At 56.9% G+C, this 22985-nt stretch overlaps 1 protein-coding gene across 3 annotated transcripts in view; it reads right to left on the minus strand.

The window, feature by feature from the left end:
* DGKZ (diacylglycerol kinase zeta) overlaps positions 1-22985 on the minus strand; it is a 54265-nt gene that overhangs the window by 16994 nt on the left and 14286 nt on the right. For all 3 annotated transcript variants that reach the window (XM_076344559.1, XM_076344557.1, XM_076344560.1), the window contains exons 2-11: positions 7162-7270; positions 5791-5886; positions 4936-5013; positions 4536-4592; positions 2246-2314; positions 1727-1798; positions 1293-1409; positions 1131-1202; positions 744-839; positions 379-461 (exon numbers count right to left, since the gene is read on the minus strand). In XM_076344559.1, the coding sequence (XP_076200674.1) occupies positions 379-461; positions 744-839; positions 1131-1202; positions 1293-1409; positions 1727-1798; positions 2246-2314; positions 4536-4592; positions 4936-5013; positions 5791-5886; positions 7162-7270 (849 nt within the window). The remainder of the gene's footprint in view (positions 1-378; positions 462-743; positions 840-1130; positions 1203-1292; positions 1410-1726; positions 1799-2245; positions 2315-4535; positions 4593-4935; positions 5014-5790; positions 5887-7161; positions 7271-22985) is intronic.

Here is a 22985-nt window from a genome sequence, read left to right on the forward strand (position 1 = left end):
GGCTTCACCAGCTCTTGCAGAGGAAGAGCAGGGTGTCCACAGTCCATGTACACGCAGATAAGCTGAAACGCAGCAAGCAGGCAAGACCCACACGACATTAATGGAACATAATGAACTAGATTTGGGAATGTCACCCTACAGCTGGTCTCTTTGCCACTAGCCTTAAGATTAGACCAGCCCTCCAGCAGGAAGCACTGCAAGGCCAGGACTGGCCGCAAGGTGTCCTAGAGAGGCCTCTCAAAGCATGAACTCGTTGGAGGTGTCTTTGCACAGGGAAGTATGGAGCATCAGGCCTCTGCCAACCGCGGGAAGAGCTCTGAGGAGGAATCTCTGGGGCAGGGATGGGGGAGAGAAGGGTGCTGCCCCATCAGTACTCACGCCTCCTTGGGTCCACCCTGGCTGAGGTCGAAAACTTGCCGTGGGTTGAGATACCACATGAAGGATTGGATGATCTTGGCTCCCTGTGAGGGCAAGAAAGACTTCAGCAGGGAACAAGGAGTTCCCAGTGGACAGAGGGAAGAAGGCACCTGGTCTCAAGGACAGGCCAAGACAACGGCGTTCTGGGGGGACTCAGGCAAAGCCTGGCCTAGGTGGGAATTGCTGGGCAGCAAACTGGCATTGCGGAGGTTGCCTTGCCTCTTCTGCAGCTGAGACATCACCAAAACTATGCTGAGTCCTCAGCAACCAAAAGGCAATGCCCCCATAGAGCTGCCTTCTCATGGAGATGTAGAACAAGGCCATACCTGATTCCCACCACTCTTGGGGTTCACAAATACCAGCAAGGGCTTCATGAGAGGAGCTGGCATGGGCTTGATGACAAAAGGTTTCCACCTCCCTTCCTGCAAGAGACACCACAGGTCCTTCAACAAACCCGGGGAAACGCAAACTCCCACCTCTAGCTGAGCCCTAACATCACACGTGGTCAGGAGTGGGAGGAAGAGAACATCCCAGCCACCCTGTAAGCCTCATAGCTGGGATTTTCCCTGCCAGCAGGCACCCTCCCTCCACCTCACCCTCCTTAACCTCAGCGCAGACCCCGCAAAGCCCTCTTGTTTCCCAGTCCTGCTCCTCACTGCCCAGTCCCTCCACCCTTCCAAGACAAGGTCATTCCCTGTCCCCTAATCTCTTGCCTCGGCCCCCTTTTTGCTGGATTTCCGCTTGAACGATGTCCTCTTCTTCTTCTTACTAGATTTCAGTGGATTCTAGAGAAAAGAAACAAACCCAAAAACTCTGTGAGGAGCTGCTGGGCAAGCAGTTGTTGTGAAAGAGCCACAAGAGCTGAGGTGAGTTACCTGGGGCCGTCGGACCCGCAGAATCCAGGTGGGAGGAACAACGACAGCAGCGTGAGCCCCCAGTGAGCAGGGCTCTTCGATGTGTTGCAGCATGAAACATGACACTTTGCTGTGATACTGGCGAAGGACAAGAGGAGAGACAGAGAGAAAACTCAGCTGCTCAGTTTGCTGGGGACAACCATCTTCTCCTCCTCCCAGCTCACCCATGCCAGTGCAGGGAGTGCTGGAGAAAACCATGCAGGAATTTTGTAACGGGAAGGCAATGAGGAGAAAGTTTCTCGTAGGAGCTCCCAGCTATCACAGTACAGCTTCTCCCACTAAGAGGAGCTGTAAGGGCAGGCTGCAGAGAAGCAGCCTGAGGGCATCCCAGCAGAAAGCAGAGGTCATGAGATGCAGAGCAGGCTGGTAAGACGTTCAATGGGGGCTTTGCTCACCGCTTGCTTGCACCAGGAACAGCTGATGGCTACAATCTCTTTACTGTGGAAGGCAAACTTTTGCTGGAAACCCTGTAGAGGGAAGGATAAGAGGCTTAGGGAATTTCCTTGCAGTTTTCTACCATCCAACAGGACTTTCCCACCACCAAGAGAGACATTAACAAAGAGAGTGTGCCTGCAGCTGGAGCCCTCTGGATCCCTGTCAGATAGCCCCAACCACCACTACAGCACCAGGGAGGCCACTGCGCTCTGCAGGGGTGTCCCTATTCCCCAAGGAAAGCATGTCAGGAAGACAGTCCCCTCCAGGATTGATTTGGCCCAGGGGGAGAACAACTCTGTGTGGGAAGCACTTATGTAGTGCTTCACTGTGCAAAACAGGGCACGCGTCTTGCTGTTGCTGTAGGCTGCTGCCACCAAACAGGAATGGCGGGATGTCCTTGGTCCCCAGCCCTGTTCTTGTCCCTGGTTTGACCTTAGCTTTCCTTCAGGCTGAGAAAAAAAAAAGAGATGCCCTCTCACCTTGCCACACTGCCGGCATTTCCCTTCCTGCCGCCTCCGGTGTACCCAGTGATGCCGGACAACTATGGGCTAAAGGGAAAAGAAAAAAAGAGAAAAAAAAAAAAAAAAGGGAGTGAAAGGCCCAGCACGTGAGGGAACACAGGAACAGGCAGGAGGAATGGACCCAGGCCAGCCAGGATCTCTGCTCTTGCAGCAAACCCACTACTCACATGCACCAGCCCCAACATTCTGGGAGAAGGCAAAGCCAACAAATCAGGGGGCAAGGGGCCAAATTAAGGTGCTCAGAGAAGAGGGAATTAAAACCAGAAAAACTAGGAAGGAAACGAGGGAAACTGAAGACTGAGAATCACACAAAGCAAACCCAATGGAGAGTGGGCAAGCAGTAATGTGGAGCACTACTTTGGTCATAAATCACCTCTCCATCTCCTAATATCTCTGACCAGATGCCCCCAGTGCCAGGTGAAAAATACGCTGGTGGAAGGCGTGAAAATCCCCAGGGAGACACAGTTTATGCCCACAGCAAGAAGATGGAAGTGCTTGCAGCTAAGCAGCGAACTGCCTAGCTCCACATTCCTTGAGGAGAGGAGCAGCCCCAAAGCTCCCCACACCCACTTCACCCTGCTCTTCACCCCAGGGCAAGTCCTGCCAGCCTGTCTCAGTCCCTGCCCGCAGGGAGGGGAGCCAGGCTGCTTGCAGGCACCTTCTCTCTGTCTGTAGGCTCACGGTGGGTGAGGGCTGGAACTTGCAGGAGTGATTGTGGAGGCACGGAAACATGACAGTGGGATCTCTGAGCGTTGTGGGGGGACAGAAGCTTTGCAATGAAGTACCACATTTCCTATATCCCTCCTTCCTCTTCCAGCCCTGGATTGGGAATGGCAATGTGGGGAGGGCAGCAAAGAGAGAAGAGGGAGTGCAAGTTCACAGCCCGTGAGGTAGGGCCCAACGCCCTGCTCTTGACAACTTTTGGGATCACGATGATGATAGAGGCAGAACCTGGCAGGAGATTTGGGTCAGCTCCAGTGTTGTCTGCTCTGAGCGCAGCACATGGGAGAGGACAAAGAGTCCTGTTGGCTTTAGTGGACATTAATCCAGTGGCAGCAGAAGGGGGGCTATGCCCTGAGCTCAGCTCTGAGTCCCACCAGGCACATGTAGGGAAAGGGCTGACCCTGAAGGGGATCCCTGGCAGCACAAAGGCCAGAAGGGCACCTTTCTAGGGCAACAGGAGGGAAGAGCCTGTGGAGGAACTGCGGACTATTAGAAAGACAGGATGGAGAAGCAGGGTTTGTGAGTAAAAGGAGGAAAACCAGGAAAGGGGAGGAAAAGAAAATTTGTAGAGGTTGGAGAGGAGGAAAACAGAGACAGAAGAGTAAGCGGAGGCAGAGAGTTATCAGCAGAGCCCAAAAAGTAAGTGAAGGACAAATAAGGGAGCTGCGCTGAGAGTGACATGGGAAGGAGGCACGGCAGGAGAAGCAAAGGAAGAAAGGAAGGTTTAAAGTGATGTCAAAAGCTTCACCTTACCAGGTGACACTGGCATTTCTGAGCAGGGAGCCCTGTGTTTGAGTACCTTTCCCCTTCTGCATCTGCTGTGCCAGCACAAACACGGTGTGGGGGCAGCAGCTGTGTTACCAAAATGGCCCACAACTGAGCCCATCCACACCCACTCCAGAGCACTGCATGGGCTACGCAGGCTCCATGGGCTGGAGGGTGAAGCATGAAGGCTGACAAGTGCTTCCACCAGTGCAGCTCAGCAGGCAGGTCCCAGGCCACTGCTTATGCCCAGGACATTAAAACATGGACTAAAAGGGTCTGACAGCACCACTGTGGGCATCTTCCACTGCTACCTGGAGTACCTGTGGCACCCAGGTCAGGGCTGAGCAATAAAGCAAGAAGTGAGCCCGTACTGCTCCCTTCCAAACTGTGGGAGTCTTGGGGAACTGCTGTTTGCCACAGCCCCCTCTACTTGCTTGGGGACGAGCACAAGGGGGGAAAAAACTCTCCCAGGAAACACTGTTTGCAGGTTCCCCCCATGCAGATGCAGGAGCTTTAGAACATGCAAACCAGCAGATGCTCTGCATTTGCTGCCTGCGAGCTCCTCACTCCTCACACCCAGCCTGCCCTGCTGCCTTGCAAAGAAACATCCCTTTTACTGCACCATCCCCTTGGAGCCAGGAGGCAGTACGATGCCTGCACTCTGATGGGCAACAGGCTGGCAGCATCTGATGCCTTTGCCACCAAACTGGGAAGGCGAGGAAGGGTCAGACATAGGCAGCGTCCCAGACACATCTCTCACCTCCCGTACGTTCCGGGATCCTGACTCCCTGAAGGAAGGTTTGCAGCGGAAATTTATCTGTAGATTGAACACACATGAGAGGAATCAGTAAAACCATCATACCTGAAGAAAAGCTACTGGAGCTTATTTTACTACAGGAGGCCCAGAGCCTCTGGAGATGTTCGATGCTTGCCGCGAAACCTCTCACATATCTCTGTTACTGAACAAAATGGCGCCTGGGGTCCCAATCATGTCACTAGATGCTCCTTTTGGTATTGCCTCCTCAGAAGACCCCTCTTTGCAATGACACATTGTAGTTCCCCAGTCTTCTTGTGTTTCACTACCCAAGAGGAAGGGCTGCCCAGGAAAAGGCTGTTACAGCTTTGTGAGCCACAGAGAGGGCTTAACAAGCTCTACTCACTTTCTCCAGCTGTTCGATGCAGGGTGTATGCACTACGATCTTGCAGGCTGCACACTTACGCCTGGAGAGAGGTTTTTGCTGGAGGATGAGAAAAGAGGAGGAAAAATGTGCATGTGAATAACAGTGTTCAAAGGCTGGCAAGCTCAACTTCCCCTTACACCTCCTTCATATATTTCAGGATGCAGAACAAGTCCTATAGGAAAGTTATATACACCTAAACTCCTTGCAAGTAAAGGGATCTAAGCGTGTGCCTAGAGCAGATGCTCTTGAGTCTGTGACAGAGCAGGGAGGTGCTCTCCCACTGCTTTAATCAGTCCTTGGCCTCTTCTGACATTGCCCGCGAGCACCACAGAAGCTGGTCTGGGAAGCTCCCATGGTAAGCCCTGTGGGCAAGCGCAGGATGGCATCAGTGCTCCATGTCCACACCACAAGCAGGATTGAGTCTGCAAGCCGGGAGGGAGAACTGCAGCAACCCTCTAAGATCAGTGCTGCCTGCAGGGTCAGGAGGCAGCAGGCCTGGGTCTCCAGCACTCACTTTTCTCCTCTACTGAAAGGTCTTTCCAGAGAAGCTGGATTTGGATTCTCCCTCTAAGGGTGTGAGATCCCAACAGCCTGTCCCTGGAATATCACCATACCACCTCTGAGTGAGCGGCAACCCTGCGTCAGGTTCCCATTGCAAACTGAGCACCAGCACCGGCAGAAATTGGAGACAGGAGGGGCACACTCCCCGCCTTGGCAGACCCCTACGTTTGCCCCAGCAGCAGCAGCAGGGCCTTCGTGGTGTCCCCGCCGGGTGGCAGCACAGCCTGCGTCTGCGGCCCCTGCTGGGGAGGCACGTGACCCCTTTTGGCTTACCAGCAGCTTCGCCATACAGTTCTGTTCCCCAACGTAGCAGAAGTCCCCAGAGACATTGGTCTCAAACCAGATGTGCTCCCCATAGACCGCAGTCTCCTGAAAGGCACAAGACAATGTGTTTCTCTGAGAGCACCCCCAGACGGGCATCCAAGCCCTAAAATGCTTTGTGCAAGGGACAAGATACTGGGACAAGCAAGGCTGGGGGGTGTCATGGTTTAACCTCAGTCAGCAACTGAGCACCACACAGCCGCTTGCTCACTCTCCCTCCCCCCCCCGGTGGGATGGGGGAGAGAACTGGAAGAGCACAAGTGAGAAAATCTCGTGGGTTGAGATAAAAGTTTAATAATTGAAATAAAATAATAATAATAATAATAATAATAATAATAATAATAATAATGATAATACACAAAGCAAGTGATGCACAGTGCAATTGCTCACCACCCGCCGACCAATGCCCAGCCAGTCCCCGAGCAGCGGCCCCCCCGGCCAGCTTTCCCCCAGTTTATGTACTGAGCATGACATCACATGGTATGGAATGTCCCTTTGGTCAGTTTGGCTGTGCCCCCTCCCAGCTTCTTGTGCACCTGCAGCCTTCTCAGTCGGTAGAGCATGGGAAACTAAAAAGTCCTTGGCTAGTGTAAGCATTACCTAGCAACAACTAAAACATCAGTGCCTTATCAACTTTGTTCTCATCCTAAATCCAAAACACAGCACTGTACCAGCTACTAGGAAGGAAATTAACTCTATCCCTGCCGAAACCAGGAGAGGGGGTTGGAGCTATGTGTAGGCTGGGAGACAAGATGCACAGAACAATCAGGGCCAACGTCTGGACAGAAGAAACCTCACGAAGCTGCTGTCACGGCCTGCCTGTTGGAAACGAGAGGGCCCCAGGAAACCAGCTCCAAGACCCACAGCCCAGTTGCAGTGTCCTGCACAGGGGGGCTGCTTCCATCACCCCCTGAGAGGAGGCATCGGGGCAAATTCAACGCAGGGGACTCTCCTGAAACAGCTTCTGTTCTACGACCTGAGGATGCGGCTTAAAACCTGCCAGGCTTTGCCTGCGAAGGAGCAGGGGCTTGCTCCTGCTGCTTGGCCCCAGCCACCAGAAGACCTTGGCTGCCAGGAGCAGAAGAGCTGGCAGTGGAGTAGCTATGCCATCCTCCCAGGAACCACCTGTGCCTGCACAGCCTCTCACAGCATCAAGCGGTGCTGCCAGCAGCACAGATGCTGGCACCAGCTGGTGGCAACGGTGGAGGCCATAAATGTGTCAAAGCTGAAGTCACCTGGGAAGCCTCAGCCTGGGAAGAGCCTGCTGCTTCTTGGCCAGGAGCCCATCCCATGCAACACCCAGCAAAACGCACTACAACTTACGCTCCAGTCCACAGTGCTGCGTATCTGCCTCTCCAAGTCACTCCTCAGGGCTAGTGCAGGGTTTGGCTGGGTTACCATGTGCTGGAGGCTGGACTTGGCGATAGCTTTCCTGGAAGACACGGGAGGGCTGGCTATTAGATCAGGGGAGGAGGAGTGCAAAACACAGCCTGTTTCTGGGGCGGGTGGAGAGGCTGGAGCAGAAAAGCATCCTCAGGACCAAGCGTCTGGAAATGAGGTGAATCCCCAGCACCGCCGGCCGAGGAGTACCTGCTCTTGCGAGGCAGCCCTGTGGGACAAAGAGGTGCTGGCCATGTTGCTGATGGCTCAGCTAAAGACACCCTTCACCTGGCAAAAGGCACAGCCTGGGCCTGCTGTGCCAAAGCCCTTGGGGATGACAGGTCCATTGCAAAACAGCCTGGGACGCTCCACTGAGCTGTGGTGGTGCGGCTGCCTTTGCAGGGACAACCCAGAGCCCTTGCCTCACAGAGGTTCCCCACAGCTCTCGCATTCCAAGGCACCTCAGAGCCTGGGGCGTTTTTGGGGACCAGCACAACTGTCCAGAAAAAAAGCAGCTGTTTTTTTGGGGCTGGCAAGCTTCTCCCAGATGTGCTAGGGTAGAGGAAAGCAGCAGCAGAGCCGGCCAGCTGGAGAAAGTGTGCATCTCCAGCCCACAACCAGGCCTGCCACCTCCCTCTGGCCCCGGGCTGGCAGAAGGGGATGCCCGCAAGCCCCAGGTGCCGCGCTGAGAGCACCAGAGCAGCGCTGGCCCGAGTGGGAGATGCTCAGTGGGACACAAGCAGCACTGCAAGACACTGATGGCAGCCAGGGCCAATGGTGTCGAGCCCCTTCCCTCCTTCCCCACCGAGCCTGGGTCTGCACCCAGCCTCCCCTCCCCGAGGCATCGCACGTTTGCAAGCTGCTGCCATACATACAGCAGCCGGGGGCTCCAGCCGTCCGGGGTGGCATGGTGGGTGGACTCCGGTCCCAAGCACTCGGGGAGGGTGGCAGAGGGGTGCCCGGCTCCGTCCGCCCCCACACAGTGCTGGGCCAGCAGCTGCAGGTGGCCAGAGGGGAGCAGCCCAGGCTGGGGGGCATCGCTGGAGCGACGGCGCTGGCTGAGGCGGCGGTAGCGGCCTGGCAAGCCACAGGCAGCCCAGCCGTACATGAACTCGGTGGGCAGGCGGTGGGAGGAGGCACGCCACAGGCAGCGGGGGCCCCGTGACAGCAGCCTGGCCTGGAGCGGCCGCAGCCGGGGCAGCATGGCCAGCCACTTCTCCTCGGCCCACCGCTCACGCCGGCCCCGCTCGGCTCCCGCTGCTGCGCTGACACCGCCATCCTCCGGAGACTCGGATCCGGAGCTGTTGGTGCGGGGCGCCCCATCCCCCTCCTCTCCGGTGGGGATGAGGCTGGTCAGGAGGATGGAGGGACCCACCAGGTGAGCATCGATGGCTCGTGCCCGGCCCCCACGCTTCATCTGCACGGCGAACCTGGGGCTGAGGCAGGGTGGCGTGGTGCTGGAGCGGCGGCGGGGGCCGGGGTGCCGGGGCAGGCCCAGGCAGGAGAGAGCCGGCAGCGGGGCGCCCAAGCCGCGGCGGCGCTGGGCCAGCGAGGCAGAGGGCAGCCCTGCCTGGGAGCGCCGCCTGGCCTTGCCCGTGGGCACAGCCACCATGCTGGCACGCCGTGGCCCCTTCCTCCCAAAGTGCCGCCTAAAAAAGGTTTCCATCACACCTGGACAGTGGCTGTTAACACAGAGACCAGGAATTAAATAGGCTCCCCCGTGAGTCTTGGGGCTGGGCTGTAGGGGTCAGGGCAGGGGGACGGGGGGACAGCAGGCGTCAGAGGGCAGGAGCAGGAAGGGGGGGACATGGCGATGCCACCCGGGGCGCGCAGCAAGGCTGGGACCCGCTTGCTGGGTAGACGCACCGCTGGGGCTCCTGCTCCCCACAGCTCGCCCTCTCCTTGGGGTTCACAGCTCAGCCCAGGGTGCTGCGACAGCAGGGCAGGTGTCACTGCCTGGCCAGGGCCCTCTGTGCCCCGCGCTCACTGCTGCAGGATCAGCATAGCCCCTGCATCCCAAGGTGCCGATCAGCCCTGGTGACTACCCCCACCACTCTCCTTCATTCCCTTGGCACTGGCCTGCCTGGTTTCCCCGTGGGAACCACACTGCCTAAGCACCAGCCCTGCTGAATTTGCAGCAAATTGAAACTAAACCCTTGCAAATCCTAAAGAAATAAAACAACCAGGCCGTAAAAGCAGGGCAGGCAGATTTGGCAGAAGCTGGCTGGGGGAGCTGGAGTAGAGCAGAGAAGGGCTAGGAAAATCATCCCATCTGTCCTGCTCAAAACTTCCCTCTCCTGGTGGAAAGAGCTTTACCGGGGCTCTCGAGCTTTCCCTGCCCAGCCCTCGAAGCTTGACGGGCTGCCTGGGCATTGCAGCAGGCCCTGGGAAGCCCAAGGCCACAGGTGGAAAGTGCTGCAGTGGTTTCAGCGCTGGCGGCTCGGCATGCAAAGGCTGGAGTGGAAGAGGCTGAATCTGGCTAGCTCCAGCACTCCCCTCCTCCAGAGCTAGTGCTTCGCTTCCCACCCTCCAGCTGCCACCTCTCTTCAGCTGCTAAATAGAGAGGATTTATTCAAGGGCAACTCAAAAAAACCCACCAAGACCCACAGTTTGGTAGAAGCAAACTTCTGGCTCTTCAATTGCTCCCAAGACAGGGGACTCCGGATCATGGCAGCCTGTATGCACATACAAGCCACCACCATCACTCTCAACAATTTCCATGCTGTACAGGGCAGCTCCTCTACCCATCACGAGGGTACGGGCACACCACTCACCACTGCACTAAGGTTGGCACCAGCTGCACTTGCTTCTACCTTCCTCCCTTCTCATGCTCTTTTATGCACTCGCTTGCAGGTCAGCAATACCAGAGGGCCTTCAGGAGAATACCCTGGCCCAAACCTCCACTGCCCCAAGCTCCACACGAACAGGCAAATTTGTCAGCAGCTTCCCTTTTTGTCTGAGATATGCATGTATGATGAGATATGTGTTACTTTCTGGACTGCAAACTGAAGCTTTTGCTTAGTGCTTGTACCACAAGCAACCCATTGGGCTGTACCTCTATTTCTTTTAGATGAGTACAAAGCTGAGTTTCTAATTTTGGAGAAGGCCAGGCTTGGTTTGGTCTCCTCCAGTCCGGTAGGCAAGGAAGCCAGCTCTTTAGTTTCTACAGTCTCATTGCCATGCCTGTACTCAGTAACGTAGCACAAGGAGGGAAGGAAGGACAGCAATGCCCTCCAGAGAGCAGCATCAGGGCAGCTAAAGCCTGGTTGAACTGAAAGCAAAAACAATGTGCCACCTCCTCGGAGGGATTTCTCAAGCCCCACCACAGCAAGCAATGCAGGTACATGGTCACCAGCAGGTTAACTATCACACCACCAAGGCCCGTGCAGCTTTGCAGAGGGCAAAAGCACGTTCTGCTGACCACCCTGCTTCCAGCCTGTCCCTGACACTGCAGTGCTCCATTCCTGTCCCTTCTCCCCATCGTCTGCAGGCTGATGCACAGTAAATTGCATCATTACTAATAGGTGCTAAAAATTGTCTGAACAAATAAAACATGTTAAAAAACCCAAGAGAGAACACTGCCTGGGTGTGGCACACTGCAGCAGACCCTTTTTGGCTGGCTTTAGCTGCTGGGGGAGACATACTGTCCAACTACATCCCAAATAAGCTGAATGGATGCTCCCTCCTGCCCCAGATATTCCACTAGCATGAAGCTGCTGTACTGCTTGCTGAGCTGCTGCTATGGGCAGGAAGATCTCTCAACACAGCTTCCTTCCTTTTTGCACCGCAGTCTCGTGAGGAAATCTGCTAGAACAACCTTGGCTTGACATTTATGTTTGGGTACTGGCCAATTATGGCCCTTTTTATCTTCAGGACTGTCTGCAAGTGGCACATGGACTCACGCTCTGGCCACCAGTGGTGAAGGTTATTACCAGACAACCATCTGACAGCCCACAACAGCAGCATGTGGCAGCTGAGATACAATGGTGAAGATATCCCCATCTCTTGCAACTTCCAATCTGAACTCCAAATGGTGTATCACAGGTGTTGAGAACTGCTGCTGGTGGAGCAGATGGACTGACTGCCAGGGCTGCCCAGGGTTGATGTGCACCAGCAGAGCTGTGTGCAGAGCAGCTGGGGAACCACACACTGGGCGGAGAGAAGCCCGAGAGGAGCGAAGCCCCTGGCCTAACACCAGCACGTCTCTGGGATCTCCACTGTTTGTTGCTGAGGCAAGACAGAGAAGAGCTGGCACCTGTGGCTGCTCTGCAGACTGCAATGCTCGGCTCAGTTAGGTAAGGAGGCTGGATGGAGGCAGCCTGGCATTTGCAGGGTGGGAGGGAAAGGAAGTACTGCTGCACGCACTAGGATATCAACTCTACTTACAAGCAGCTTTGCACTATCATTTCAATCTCCTTCTGTGAATGAGGAAGGAGCCAGCAGCTCTGGTCTGCTCATGATCTGCAGCTGGAGCTCTTGGAAGGTTTTGGTTTTTTTTTCTAACCAGACCCCTCAGAGCTCCTCAGCCTCCTGTGCTCCCTGCCTGGCATCAGTGGGCAGAGATGCTGCTGAAGCAGGAATGTGTCCCGGAGTGTGGGCAGGCAGCAGTGCTGCCCTCAAGAACTGGGGGAGGAGGGGGCTGCTGCAGGAAGCTCCCTGGGCACTCGGAGTCTAAGGACAGAGCTAACCTTGGTGGCAGGATCTAAACGCCCTTGGAAAGTCAAGCAGGGATTGAAGAGGAAAAACTTGCGTCTTGTAACTTCAGTGGACACAGAGCTTGTGGGTTGGCTGATACGGAGACCCTGCTCTCCGGACAGCCAGCAGCCACCCCTCCTGTGGTGGTGGCAGCTCCAAAACCAGACAGGCTGACTCCTAGGGCTAAACAGGTAGTGTCCCTCAAGGCATAGGCTCTGCCCACATCAGGGAGAGCTGCTTGATATTCAGCTCTATTATTCTGCTTTCCTCCACTAGCCTCAAGCAAACCCCCATGTACCGCACTGAACAGGCCCTCTGTGCTCTTAGACATGTAGACGGATGCTGTGCCACACACCTGCTCGGCCCTTCCTCCATGTTATTATTCCCTCTGTCCCTCCAGCAGCCTGGTCTCTTCTTGTCAGCGCCCAGAAGCAAGAGCAATTGCAGGTTACCTTCATACAGTGCCAAACCTGGCACCCCTCTCCTGGCACCAAGGGTGGCAAGAGGACTCCAGTGCAGGACACCACCAGCAGCACAACACACAAGCCTTGAGCCCTAGAGAAGTCTGGACTTGAAAAACACCATCAGCTCCTCCTGACCTTTCAGCAAACCTCCAGTTAGTTGACTGGAAAGCATTTTTTCCAACCACGGGGCTACAGCAAAGGAAGTAAGTCTGAGAGTTTCACCCTGCTCCGTGACGAGTACCCGTCCTGACGGTGGCTGGCTGTGTCCCGGCTTGCTGCGGGTGCTGGGGAGCTGCTGCAGAACCAGAGCTAGCAGTGTGCAAGCAGGAGCCTGTTTCAGTTTACAAGCGTCTTCCCCTGGCGAGGATGCTTGACTTGCACAGCTCAACCACAGGGAAAGTGTAAGTGTTGTTAATAGCCACCCCTGTGTGACACCAAGATCTCCTGGGCTTCTGCCTCTCTGTCTCCTCCCTGCCAGGACACCAGAGGGACAGAGCCTGGGAGCCCATCCAGGGAGCTGCTGCTCATCCCCGCCCCACTGACATACTACCACTTGCCTTCAGCCTCAGTTTCCATCACAAGCTCAGACCCCGCCCCTCCTTTCAGTGCTCTGATAATCTTCCCATGTACGCTGCCATCCCCACACCGCTCCTGCTGAGATCCTGTCCCCACTCTCCCGTCCTGCTTCCAGACATCAGTCACCGACCTTTCCTCTCCCTCAGGCTCCCCCAGCCAGCGCTCTCTGAGGTGCCACGAAGGGCAACCAGCACAGATGAGGTCTGCTGAGGAAGGTGCCCCCGTGCCAGATGGGGAAGGGAGTACACTGATCAAGATGTGGTGCAGCCCTCAGGGCTTTGGTTGCATTGAGGTGAGCAGTGATCAGCAAGTTCCCAAACTCTGTGTGGTTTGTTTCTACCCAGAATTTCCATTACAGCTGTAATCTCTCCTACATCACGCAAATAAAACAGAGTCAGGAGCTCCCTGTGCTGGGGACACACAGCACCCTCCAGTATGAGCAAGGAGATGCAGCTCCCCCCAGCACAGGAGTAAGGAGGCTCTGTCCAAACCACCAGCCTTTCAAAGCATTGCGAGGAGTGAGCTACGGGCCGTGCTCACCTTCTATTTTAGGATTCATTCATTTGATCTACTGCAACGAGTGCCACCGCCTACACGGGCCATAGCACCTCGCTCCCAGGCTCCTGAACTGCAAGAGCATGGCATTCCCAGGGCAAACCGCAGCCAAGGACACCTTCAGTTGTACCGTCACTGTACTGTGAAGGAGATTACTGCCACAACCTTAAGGTTGCCCCTCCAGGCTGCAGAAGGCAGTTTCTGGCCCTTGCAGGACACTCAGAGGGGAACAGTGAGCCCTGGGGTTAATCCAGAGGACTTCAGACCTCCCTCCTAGTGAGAAAGCAAGGCAAGGGCTTATAAACCAGCTGGTGGTCACATGCATGCAGCTGCAGAGGACCTCCTCCCAGCCCTGAGGTCTCTGCACGTGCAGCCCCAGCACCCCTCTCTGCAGGGAGCTGCGTAGAGGCCCCTGCAGGGCTACTGGGCATGGACAGCGAAAGCAAGGCACCCCTTTGCTAACTTGCTCAGAAGCCTGTCAGTGCTACTGGGCACTTTGGTTGACCAACCTGGAGGCCCCAGGACTGCACTGCTTCACAAGGGACAGGCAGCAACATCAGTTTGGCCCCTTTGTACCCATCTTGCATGTGGCCGAGCAAGAGCACAACTCACAGCCTCCTGCTCCCACGCATACACACCTCTGCTCCACGCTGTCACAGCAGTGCCAGTGCTGTGGACCCGATTCAAATACCCTGACACACTCCAGACACGAAAGGGTAATGGGATCCCTACACAAGATGGCCAGAAGCAAAACTCGCCCACTGGCTTTATTTCAGGGGACAGGAATTTCACAGCAGACCCCAACTGGCAGCGACGGCTCAACATCACCAGTTCAGCATCACTTCTGACTGCGGGTGCCCCAGGCGGATCACCACACAGTCCACACCAGGGATGAGACACGGCCACTAACTTTAACCCCACACCACTTTCTGGTTATTCACACTCCATCAGGAGCTGGGGATGCCACACAAAGGAGATGCAGCCTCTAAGCCGCCTTCTTTGAACAAGCAAGGCAGGGGGACGGATGCAGGGACAGGGACCAGCAGCTCCTTGCAGGGGCGTGTAGGCAAGGCAAAGAAACGAAACACCACGGCTTTGCAGCTTGTCATGGGAAGCTTCTCCAAGGGGCAAACCCAGGTGGAAGGAACTGCCCAGGGCCACGCAGTGACCTGAGCGTGGTCCCCACCACCTGGCCGAGCCTCGATCAAGGCAAGGTAAAAGGGATTAGCCATCCCACCCTCCTGCCTGGCCCTTCACAAGAAAATGCTCTCAAGTTCAGCTTGCTGGGAAGAGCAGGGGCAGTGAGCAGAAGGGCCTGAGACTTTTTTACAGTTCCTAGAATAAGCCCACATTCTTCTGGTGGCAGCTCCATCCCACCTCTCCCCAAGCTCTGCACGATGCCTTGGTGCCACCTCCCCTTCACCGCCTTCTCAGGGCGAACCTGAGATGTGCTTCAAGGCACATCTGCCAGACTAGCTCAGACCCTCCACCTACGCTTCGTAAAGTCAAGAGTTTGCCAGCCCTAAGGCTCAGAGTAATGTTCCCATTACAACAACGTGATTTCCTTCCCAAAATCCATGGAAGACAGTGTTTTGTCTTAATTTAAACCAAAGCCGTCTCCTTGGAGGCTTCTGGGCTGACTCTGGGCATTCATATCCCCTGACAACTTTCCACCATCATAACATTATGAAGTTTATTTGCCACTACAGTAAATAATCTGCCTCCTGGTTATCAAGAAACCCGACAGCCCTGATTTAAACAATCTGTTGCTGTGTTTGGCTAGGGAGCCAAATGGCAAGACTGACAGCCTCAGGCAGCAAATTATCCCGGGATGAAATGCAGAGGATGAGCTACTATCATCAGTGTGCCACGGCTGAGGCAGAGCAGGGGTCGGGGGAGAGGCTGGCCATGCAGTTTCTATTTTGGTAGCCTCAGCAGGACTGGCAACGCAGGCTGAGAAGGACTTTGAGAGTTTCTTCTCTCGCTCTGAGCTCCCTTTGCAGAGCGACATGCAAGAAGCAAAACAGTGGGGGGCTCAGCAGGGCACCCCGGTGGTTTGGGTGCCCAGCCCATGGTTTCTTTAGCAGATTCCCACCATCCTCCCCAGGGCTGGTCCCCTCCTTTGGTACGCATGGCTCCGTGCCTCCCGTACAGGAGGGACATGCTATTTAAAGGGAGGCTGGTCCCACAGCCCAGCTGTCTGATCCAAACTCCCCGAGCAGCCCCGGAGTTTTCTCCCAGCACACGGGGATGACATCCCGGCGTAGGGATGACATCCTGGGCAGGGCAACATGCAGCGCCTGCCCAGGGCATCAGCCCCAGGGAGGAGGTGGTGAACCCAGCATAAAGATAAAGCTGCAGTATGGCAGATGCAGAGCACAGGCAGTGATTCCCAGGGCTGGGAAGTCCTTGGACCTCCCAAAGGCATGCAAAGATCTTTGCACCTCCCAAAGCAAAGCCAAGAGAGCCTCAGGCGCTCAGCTACAGGCACTGATAACAGGGAGATGGGAGCCACATGCCTCCCTCCAGCCCACTGCAGGGATCGGATTGGGAAGAGCATCCCTCCGCTCCTGGCAGAAGCACGGTGCCTCACTGCCACCAGGGGAGATGCCAGGAGCCCACAAGTCTGTCCTGCTTCCCTAAACTATGCCAGGGCAAAGCGGCTGGGGTCCGGAGGTCCCGGTGAGGAGCAGGCTGGCTCCCCATGCCGCTGTCCTCTGCCACATGCAGACTTCCCGCTGCCATCCCCATGCCACATGGGCTGGCAGGATGCAGCCAGTGCTGTAACAGGCAGCAGACTGGGTGGCTGGAAACGCACCTCTGGCAGGGAAAACCCCTGCCCTCCTTCCAAAGGGGAAACAACAGCCAGGTGCCACCGAGTCCCAAAGTGGCTGCGTTTTGCAGGGCCCCCGCCTCAGCCTCGGGAATCGCTCGTAGCCCCATGGGCTCACTCCAGCCTCCGGCAGCAAACGCTGCTGCAAGGTTAAGGGTCTCAGGGATGACTCTGGGGTCTGCTCCCCCCTGCCTTTCCCCAGCAGGATGAGACCCAGTACCTGCTCAGACCATACCCACGAACTAAGGGCTAGCTCTCCCGGCCCCCTCCCATCCCCCACCCAGCACAAACAAAAGCAGCAAAATGTGGGGGACAAGGAGGAAGAGGAGAAGGGGAGAGCATGGGGAAAAAGCCCCTGTGACCTGATCTGGAGCGGTGCAGGGTCCCTGCAGGTGCTGAGCGGGTGGCGGTGGCCGCGCAGTAGCAGCGGGCCAGCCCTCCCCAACCAAGTCCTAGTTTGGAGAGTGAGCGCTCAGCTTCTCCCTCCGCCTCCTCCCCGCGCTGCAAACCCTGACAGCGCTCGTTAAAATAACCAACAGCACTTCCTCTCTGAGCAGCCCCGAGGCCAGCTTGCCCCTGGCCAGAGGTGTGTGCAGCAGAGAGACGACCCCCCCAGCACCCAGCCACCCCCCAGCACCCAACTAAAACTAGGAGATGCCACTGCTTCCCTTGGAGTGGTAAAAGGAGGATAAGGGGAGGAACCTGCCGAGGAGGCGATTCTCTCCTGCCTCCTTGGGACCTTGATAAAGATAAAGGGGTTTGCATGGCTGATCAGAGCCGAGCCACCTGCCATGGAGAGCCTGTGCTCATGCACAGAAGGTAACTTGCTCCCAAGTTATGGTCAGTGTCTGGTCCAGGTGGGCTCCACAGACGTCTCTGGAGCTTTTTACCTCCCCATGTTGCTGCAAACCCCCCCGCAGGACCTCTCACAGCCAGGCTGGGACTTCCCCATCACGCTTCACCACTACCCCGTGTCCCCCAGCTGCCCCCAGGGAGCTGCTCCCAGCCAAACGCAACCCAGCTCCCTTTTGGGGCCATGAACCCCATCTCTGCTTCAGCCTTTGCAGAGAGGGGGGTCACACCGAAGGCCGGCTTGCTCCTCAATGCCCACAAGGGGTGAGTCACCAGCTATTGTTATTTCGGTCATTTACCCAGCAATGGGAGCCGATAGCCATGCACGCGGCTGTAGTGAGTCAGCGCGGGTGGCCGCATCTGGGACCTCGTCCTTTCACACCCTGCCTCCTCCTGCCTGCCCCTTCCCCTTGCCTACATGTCACGGCTAAAATTAGACAGGGAGCTCTTTTCCTCTGTGTGTAGGAGCGTGCGTGCGCGCATTTGGACCATGCCCAGCGTCCTCGGGGCCTGAAGGGAGACTACAGTAAAACGATCATAACAAAACGTCAGGGGAGGCTGCTGCCAGCACAGCAAAGGCGGCCAGCTGCTTTCCCTGATGGGTATCTTGAGAGTGGTTCACAGGAAACCATTAACCAGAGGGGAGCCAGGCCCAAAGGCTGAGCTACCGCCACCGCTGCTGTCTCTGTCACGGCAGAAGGAGCAAGTGGCCTTTGCAAAGTGGTGAGAGCTGGGGGTGGGTGAGGACACGAGCAAACTTCTCCACCACCAAAGCTGCTGCAGGGATTGCGTTTGGCCCTTTTCTCACAGTGCCAGTGGGGAAGGGGAGCTGGAGATGCTCAGGGCAGGCAGATGTTCACCCCTGCTCAACTCTCTCTCCCCTCAAACCCAGCAGCTGCTGAAGGATGGAGGGCTCTGCCCCTTTCCCTACACAGGGTACACATCCTTTGGACTTCCCTTCCCAGTGCCAGGAAAGGGCCAGCTGCCACTAACAGCCGAGCAGGTGTCCTTGCAGAGTCAGGGCGGCAGTGGTGCCAGCTGTGACCATGGGAGGAGGAGGGCTGAGGAGGACAGGCTGCGGAAGGGCCCCCAGAACGGTCCCCAGTCCATCGCTGTTAAGACCCACTTAGTAGGACTGGCAGGATGTTTTCCTGGTGTATTTATCAAAGAGGAAACTAAAATCATGCTATAACTAGCTGCCCATCCAGAGCAAAGAAGCCCGGTAAGAGACGTGTGCGGTTCCTCCCCAGCCCCTCCTCCAGCCAAGGGAGCTTCTCTCCAACTGCCCCGTGCCCACCCTGCTCTCTCCATCCCCCATGGCCTAGGCACAGCAGAGACCCCCTGCTGACACCACCTGCTGCTCCTCACCCCTGCCTCAGTCCCACCTCCCTCCTGGGCTGGCAGGACCTGGACTTGCAAATGGAAACAGCCCGGAGGGATGCCCAGGGAGGATTCTAGCTGGCCCCAAAATCCCTTCCAAGTCAAGCAGACCAGCAAGAGACCAGGTCACTGGTTCTCCAAGTGCCTTTCCCTGGAGGCAGTGGGAGCGGGAAGCCCAGGAGCCCTCTCCTCAAGCCAGCCAGGCAAACCTTCCTGCTGCCGTTGTCCTCCTTCCCACTGTGACCTACTAAGCCCTCACTCTGCAAACATGCACACAGGCAAATGGGCGGCGAGGGAGACCTTCGGTTCCCCGTGCTGCTGTCACAGGTTTCAGTCTGCTGTGTTCAAGCAGAAACCACTGCTCCGAGCCGAGAGGCTCCCAGCCCCACGCAGCCCTAAGCAAGGCTTTCCAAGTGAGGAGACCCTGGTCCCACACACCGGAAACCACACCACAAGTGGCAGCCCCTGCAGGTGTCTGCAAGGGGCAGACTGCTCAGCATCCCTCAGAAACCTAGTTCCCAGTGATCTCCCCCCCTGCAAAGCCTGAGGCTAAGACAGGAAAGACACCTCCTATTTCTGCGTCCCAAGCCTTCATCGTGACCCCGTGACTAAGCAAAGCACATGCCTACTTGCCACCCGAAAGGCATTTGTTGGTTTAACTGTGACCCTGTTGCTGATATCAAGTCTAATCTTTGGTTTCACTTTTTCACCTCGTGGTAGTGAGCTACCAAGTCTTTTTCTCCCCCACCTCACATCAAAATTAAAATTAACTCCTTTTAGCAATGTTAAATCTATCACTTCTTGGCTTTGCTAAATGTCAGCTTGTCCCTCTGCTACAAATGGGAGGGCAGGAGGAGAAGTTGATTTTTTTTTTCTCCTCCACCCTTTTTGTTCTAAATGCCCTCAGCATATCGGCTCTTACGTGCTTCCTTTTCTTCTCTCATCCTAACATGCCCACTCTGCCAGCCTCTCTAGCCTCGCCGACGGGCTCTTTTCTCCCGCCTTTGGAGACGCGATCCCAGGGCAAGAGGTGCTGCCGGTGTAGATCACTCTTCCCCTTCCTGGCGCAGGCTGACTTCACCGCAGACCAGTAGCGCAGGGCTGCCTCACTCTACTCCCTGAGTTTCTCTGCTCCCCCTCCCACAGGGTGACACTGGGTGCTCCGGAGACCACCAGAGTGGGGGGAGCAACCCAGGCTCCAGGTGCAGAGGTTGGGCGGGTGCCATTGCGCAGCTCTGAGTATTACCAAGACACACAAGCCCGTGCAGTGGCGAGCTGGCTAACAGCTGCCTTGGCTGGAGGTTTGCCTCTGAGCATCAGCCAGCCCGTGGCAGGGGCTGATGAGTTTAAGCCAGCAAGCTCACCGGTCACTTCACCCACAGCAGCACAAAAAAAGCTCCACGCAGACACTTTGCAAAGCCTTCCCTTGCAGAAGAGAGGAAAGCATAACCAGGAGCGATGAGACAAGGCCAGCGACCCTGCAGAGGGTACATGCCACAACACCCAGCTGAAGCAAGCCCCAGGGAAAGAGCCAGAGCTGCACAGCAGAGCACCGAAGAGCTCCGAAGAGCAACCGTGCCCTCTGGTGTTCAATCCATGGCACTTTGGGCCTCTCCAAACCCCATCTGCCTCACCTCTGCAGAGCACTAACCAGCCACGCTGCCTCTTGCCCCCAACACTTCCAACCACTAGACTCCCAAGCAGCACTGGGACACGAGACTTTTGTGTCTACAAGGTCGGGCAAGCTGGAGACCAAGCGGGAAACTCAGAAAGGCCCAGCACGCCACGCAGATGGGGCAATACCCAGAGAAACCATTTAGCAGAAGCCAGGAAGCAGTGGTCCTCAGTGGAGGTCTTCCACCACAGCACTTCTGCACAGCACTCACACAAGCACAGCCAAATCCTGACCAGGCTGATGTGCTGCTCCACAAAGACCATGGTGCAGGGAGCCTGGGAACAGGGCCTGGGACTTGTCCTTACCTCCACATCTTCTTAGGAGCGCTTGTGAGCCCCCAACACCATGGCTAGCCCAGGTATTGGCTCCCACACAGCAACTACGTCCCAGCAATCGTGACTGCCTCCCAGGCCCTCATTTCCCACCATGTCTGGCAGCACCAGCCCTACTGAACTTCAGGCTGCTTCGGCCACTTGGCTAAACCACCCTCTCAGCATTGTCATCTTAGGCCTTCAAAGCGCTCAGCATGCACAGGGTCTAGGTGCTATGGCCCTCATGCCCATAATGGCTAGGACATGGAGGAGCAAGACCTCAACTGACCTTCACCCCAAACACCAGCAAAACAGGGGCTGCCATGTTAGCTGATGAAAGTCCGGCAGCGAGCTGCCCTCTAGAACAAGGTTAGTGACACAGGCAGCAGGCAGGCAGCCTGGCTTTCGGCGGCCTTGGTTAGTGCAGACACAAGAGGGTGACGTGGGGCGAGATGTGCGTGGGAAGGAGGACAGTTCTTGAGCAAAAACGTTGTGGCAGCTGCTGGGACTGCACAGCCTGCGCAAGCCAATAAAAATACCACGTACTTATACACCGCCGGCCGGTGCTTTATCCTCCTGGATCCCCATCGGCTGGGCTGGCTGCCCTGGAGACAAGGGAAGACACCTTTGTGGGGCAGGTGGAGTCTAGGGACACAAAGAGAGTGATCAGCAAGCCCTCCCCATAAACATACCTGGCTGCCCAGCACACGGCACCATTCCTCCCCCTCCATGGCTTTGCTGCCCCAGTGCCATCCCTACACCCCACACTCTCTCCCCATGGCCTTGGTGTTTGCAGACCCCAGGGGCCCCAATGGCACCCCCGCCACCGCCCCTGCTGTCAGCTGTGGAGGTCAAGGCAGGCAACATGCCCTTGGAGCTGGGGTGAGCAAGGCCGTTTCTCCCTTCGGAGCCAGTCAGCGAACATCAAGCACCGCACTCGGGCTTCTGGGATACTAACCCAGCCCAGTCCAGAGTCACCTCCAGCCCGACCCAGCCAGCTGCAAAAGCCTAAGGGTGCCCAGGCCCTGCACCTCCATGGGGTGCACGGCTCAAGGACAGGGGCCAGGTTGGCACAGAGAGGGAACCCCGCTTCCCTCCCTCCTTCCCTGTGCTGGCCTGGCTCCTGGCAGCCTTCACCTCAGCCACTGGGTCCAGGCATGGATTTGAATTTCAAATAAATCATGAAGGCACTCACCAAGCCTTGCACAGAGGAGCACTGTTTGCGCAGGGCAGGGCAGCTCACCTGCTCCCAACCCTCCAGCCCCAGCACGTAGGCACCGAGACCTGGGAGCCCCGACCCACTGCCAGCCAGGGGCCAGAAAGCAAAGCTTTTGGTGATCCAGCGCAGAGGGGGAGCACCTTTCTTGGGACGCCTCTGACACCCGCCCCCACCACATCTGCTTCCTCCATCATTCAATGACAAGAAAACTTGTGGGCAGGTAACACCGTTGTTCGAGCCCAGGCAGGGGGTCCTCAGCTGGCAGCCTCTGCCGGAGCATCTCCTGGCCCCAGGCCAACCCATAGCCCAGCCGGGAGCCAGGCTGGGGAGTGGGGTGCCTCCAACTGTGCGCCCCGGCAGCTCTCACAGGACAGGAGCCCTGCCGCCTCTTAATCCCGCCATCTGCCAGCCTCCGATGGGTGCAAAATCGCTGCAGAAAACATCCCCCCCCCGCCACATTTCAGCAGAGGCAGCTGCCGCACTCCTGCCACCAGTGCCCCATGCCATGCCCCCTTGCATGGTAACCTCAAGCTTGGACGGTAAGAGGCTTAGCGCTGGATCCAAGTGGCCAGGGCCGGGGCAGCAAGGCAGGACGAGATACAGATAATCTGATTGAGAGGGAACTTTCACACGGAGGGGCCAGCATGTGGCCAGCTGCATGGCCCCCCACTCTCTCTCCGGGCTGGCTACGGGCCATGCCCAGAGGCCGGGAGCTCAGGAAGAGGCTCCAAGCTGTCTTAGGTACTTCTGCCCCATGACTCTCTATCCTCATCCCGCTGGCAAGCCCTGTCCCGGAGAGGAGGTGGAACCCCTCCCAGCCAGGGGGGAGCAGGCAGGAAGGAGTCCCCCCTGCTCTCCGGCTCTGGATCCGCACCTGGGCTGCCAACGGTAAGCAAGGGACGGGCTGTTCCGGCACCCACATTTCCTGTGGGAGCCGAGCTGCGCCAAAACGAGGGGAAAACCCTCTGCAACGAGCCTCTTCGTTAGCTCCCCTGACTTCCTGGGACAGCCAGCCAGCAGGGCCACGTGACTTTCTGCAAAGCCACAGCGTGTTTCGGAGCCGAGACTGCTCCCACCCCGCAGAGAGCCGAGCTGCAGCTAGTGAGCAGGGGAAGGGAGATGGGGTGAGTGGAGCCAGGGAAGGGGCAAACACCGAGCTTTTCCCTGCCAGAACCGGGTGGGATTTTCATGCTGCTCTGGCTGGGAG

Source organism: Aptenodytes patagonicus, chromosome 7 (assembly GCF_965638725.1).
Source record: "Aptenodytes patagonicus chromosome 7, bAptPat1.pri.cur, whole genome shotgun sequence".
NCBI classification, from domain to species: Eukaryota; Metazoa; Chordata; class Aves; order Sphenisciformes; family Spheniscidae; genus Aptenodytes; species Aptenodytes patagonicus.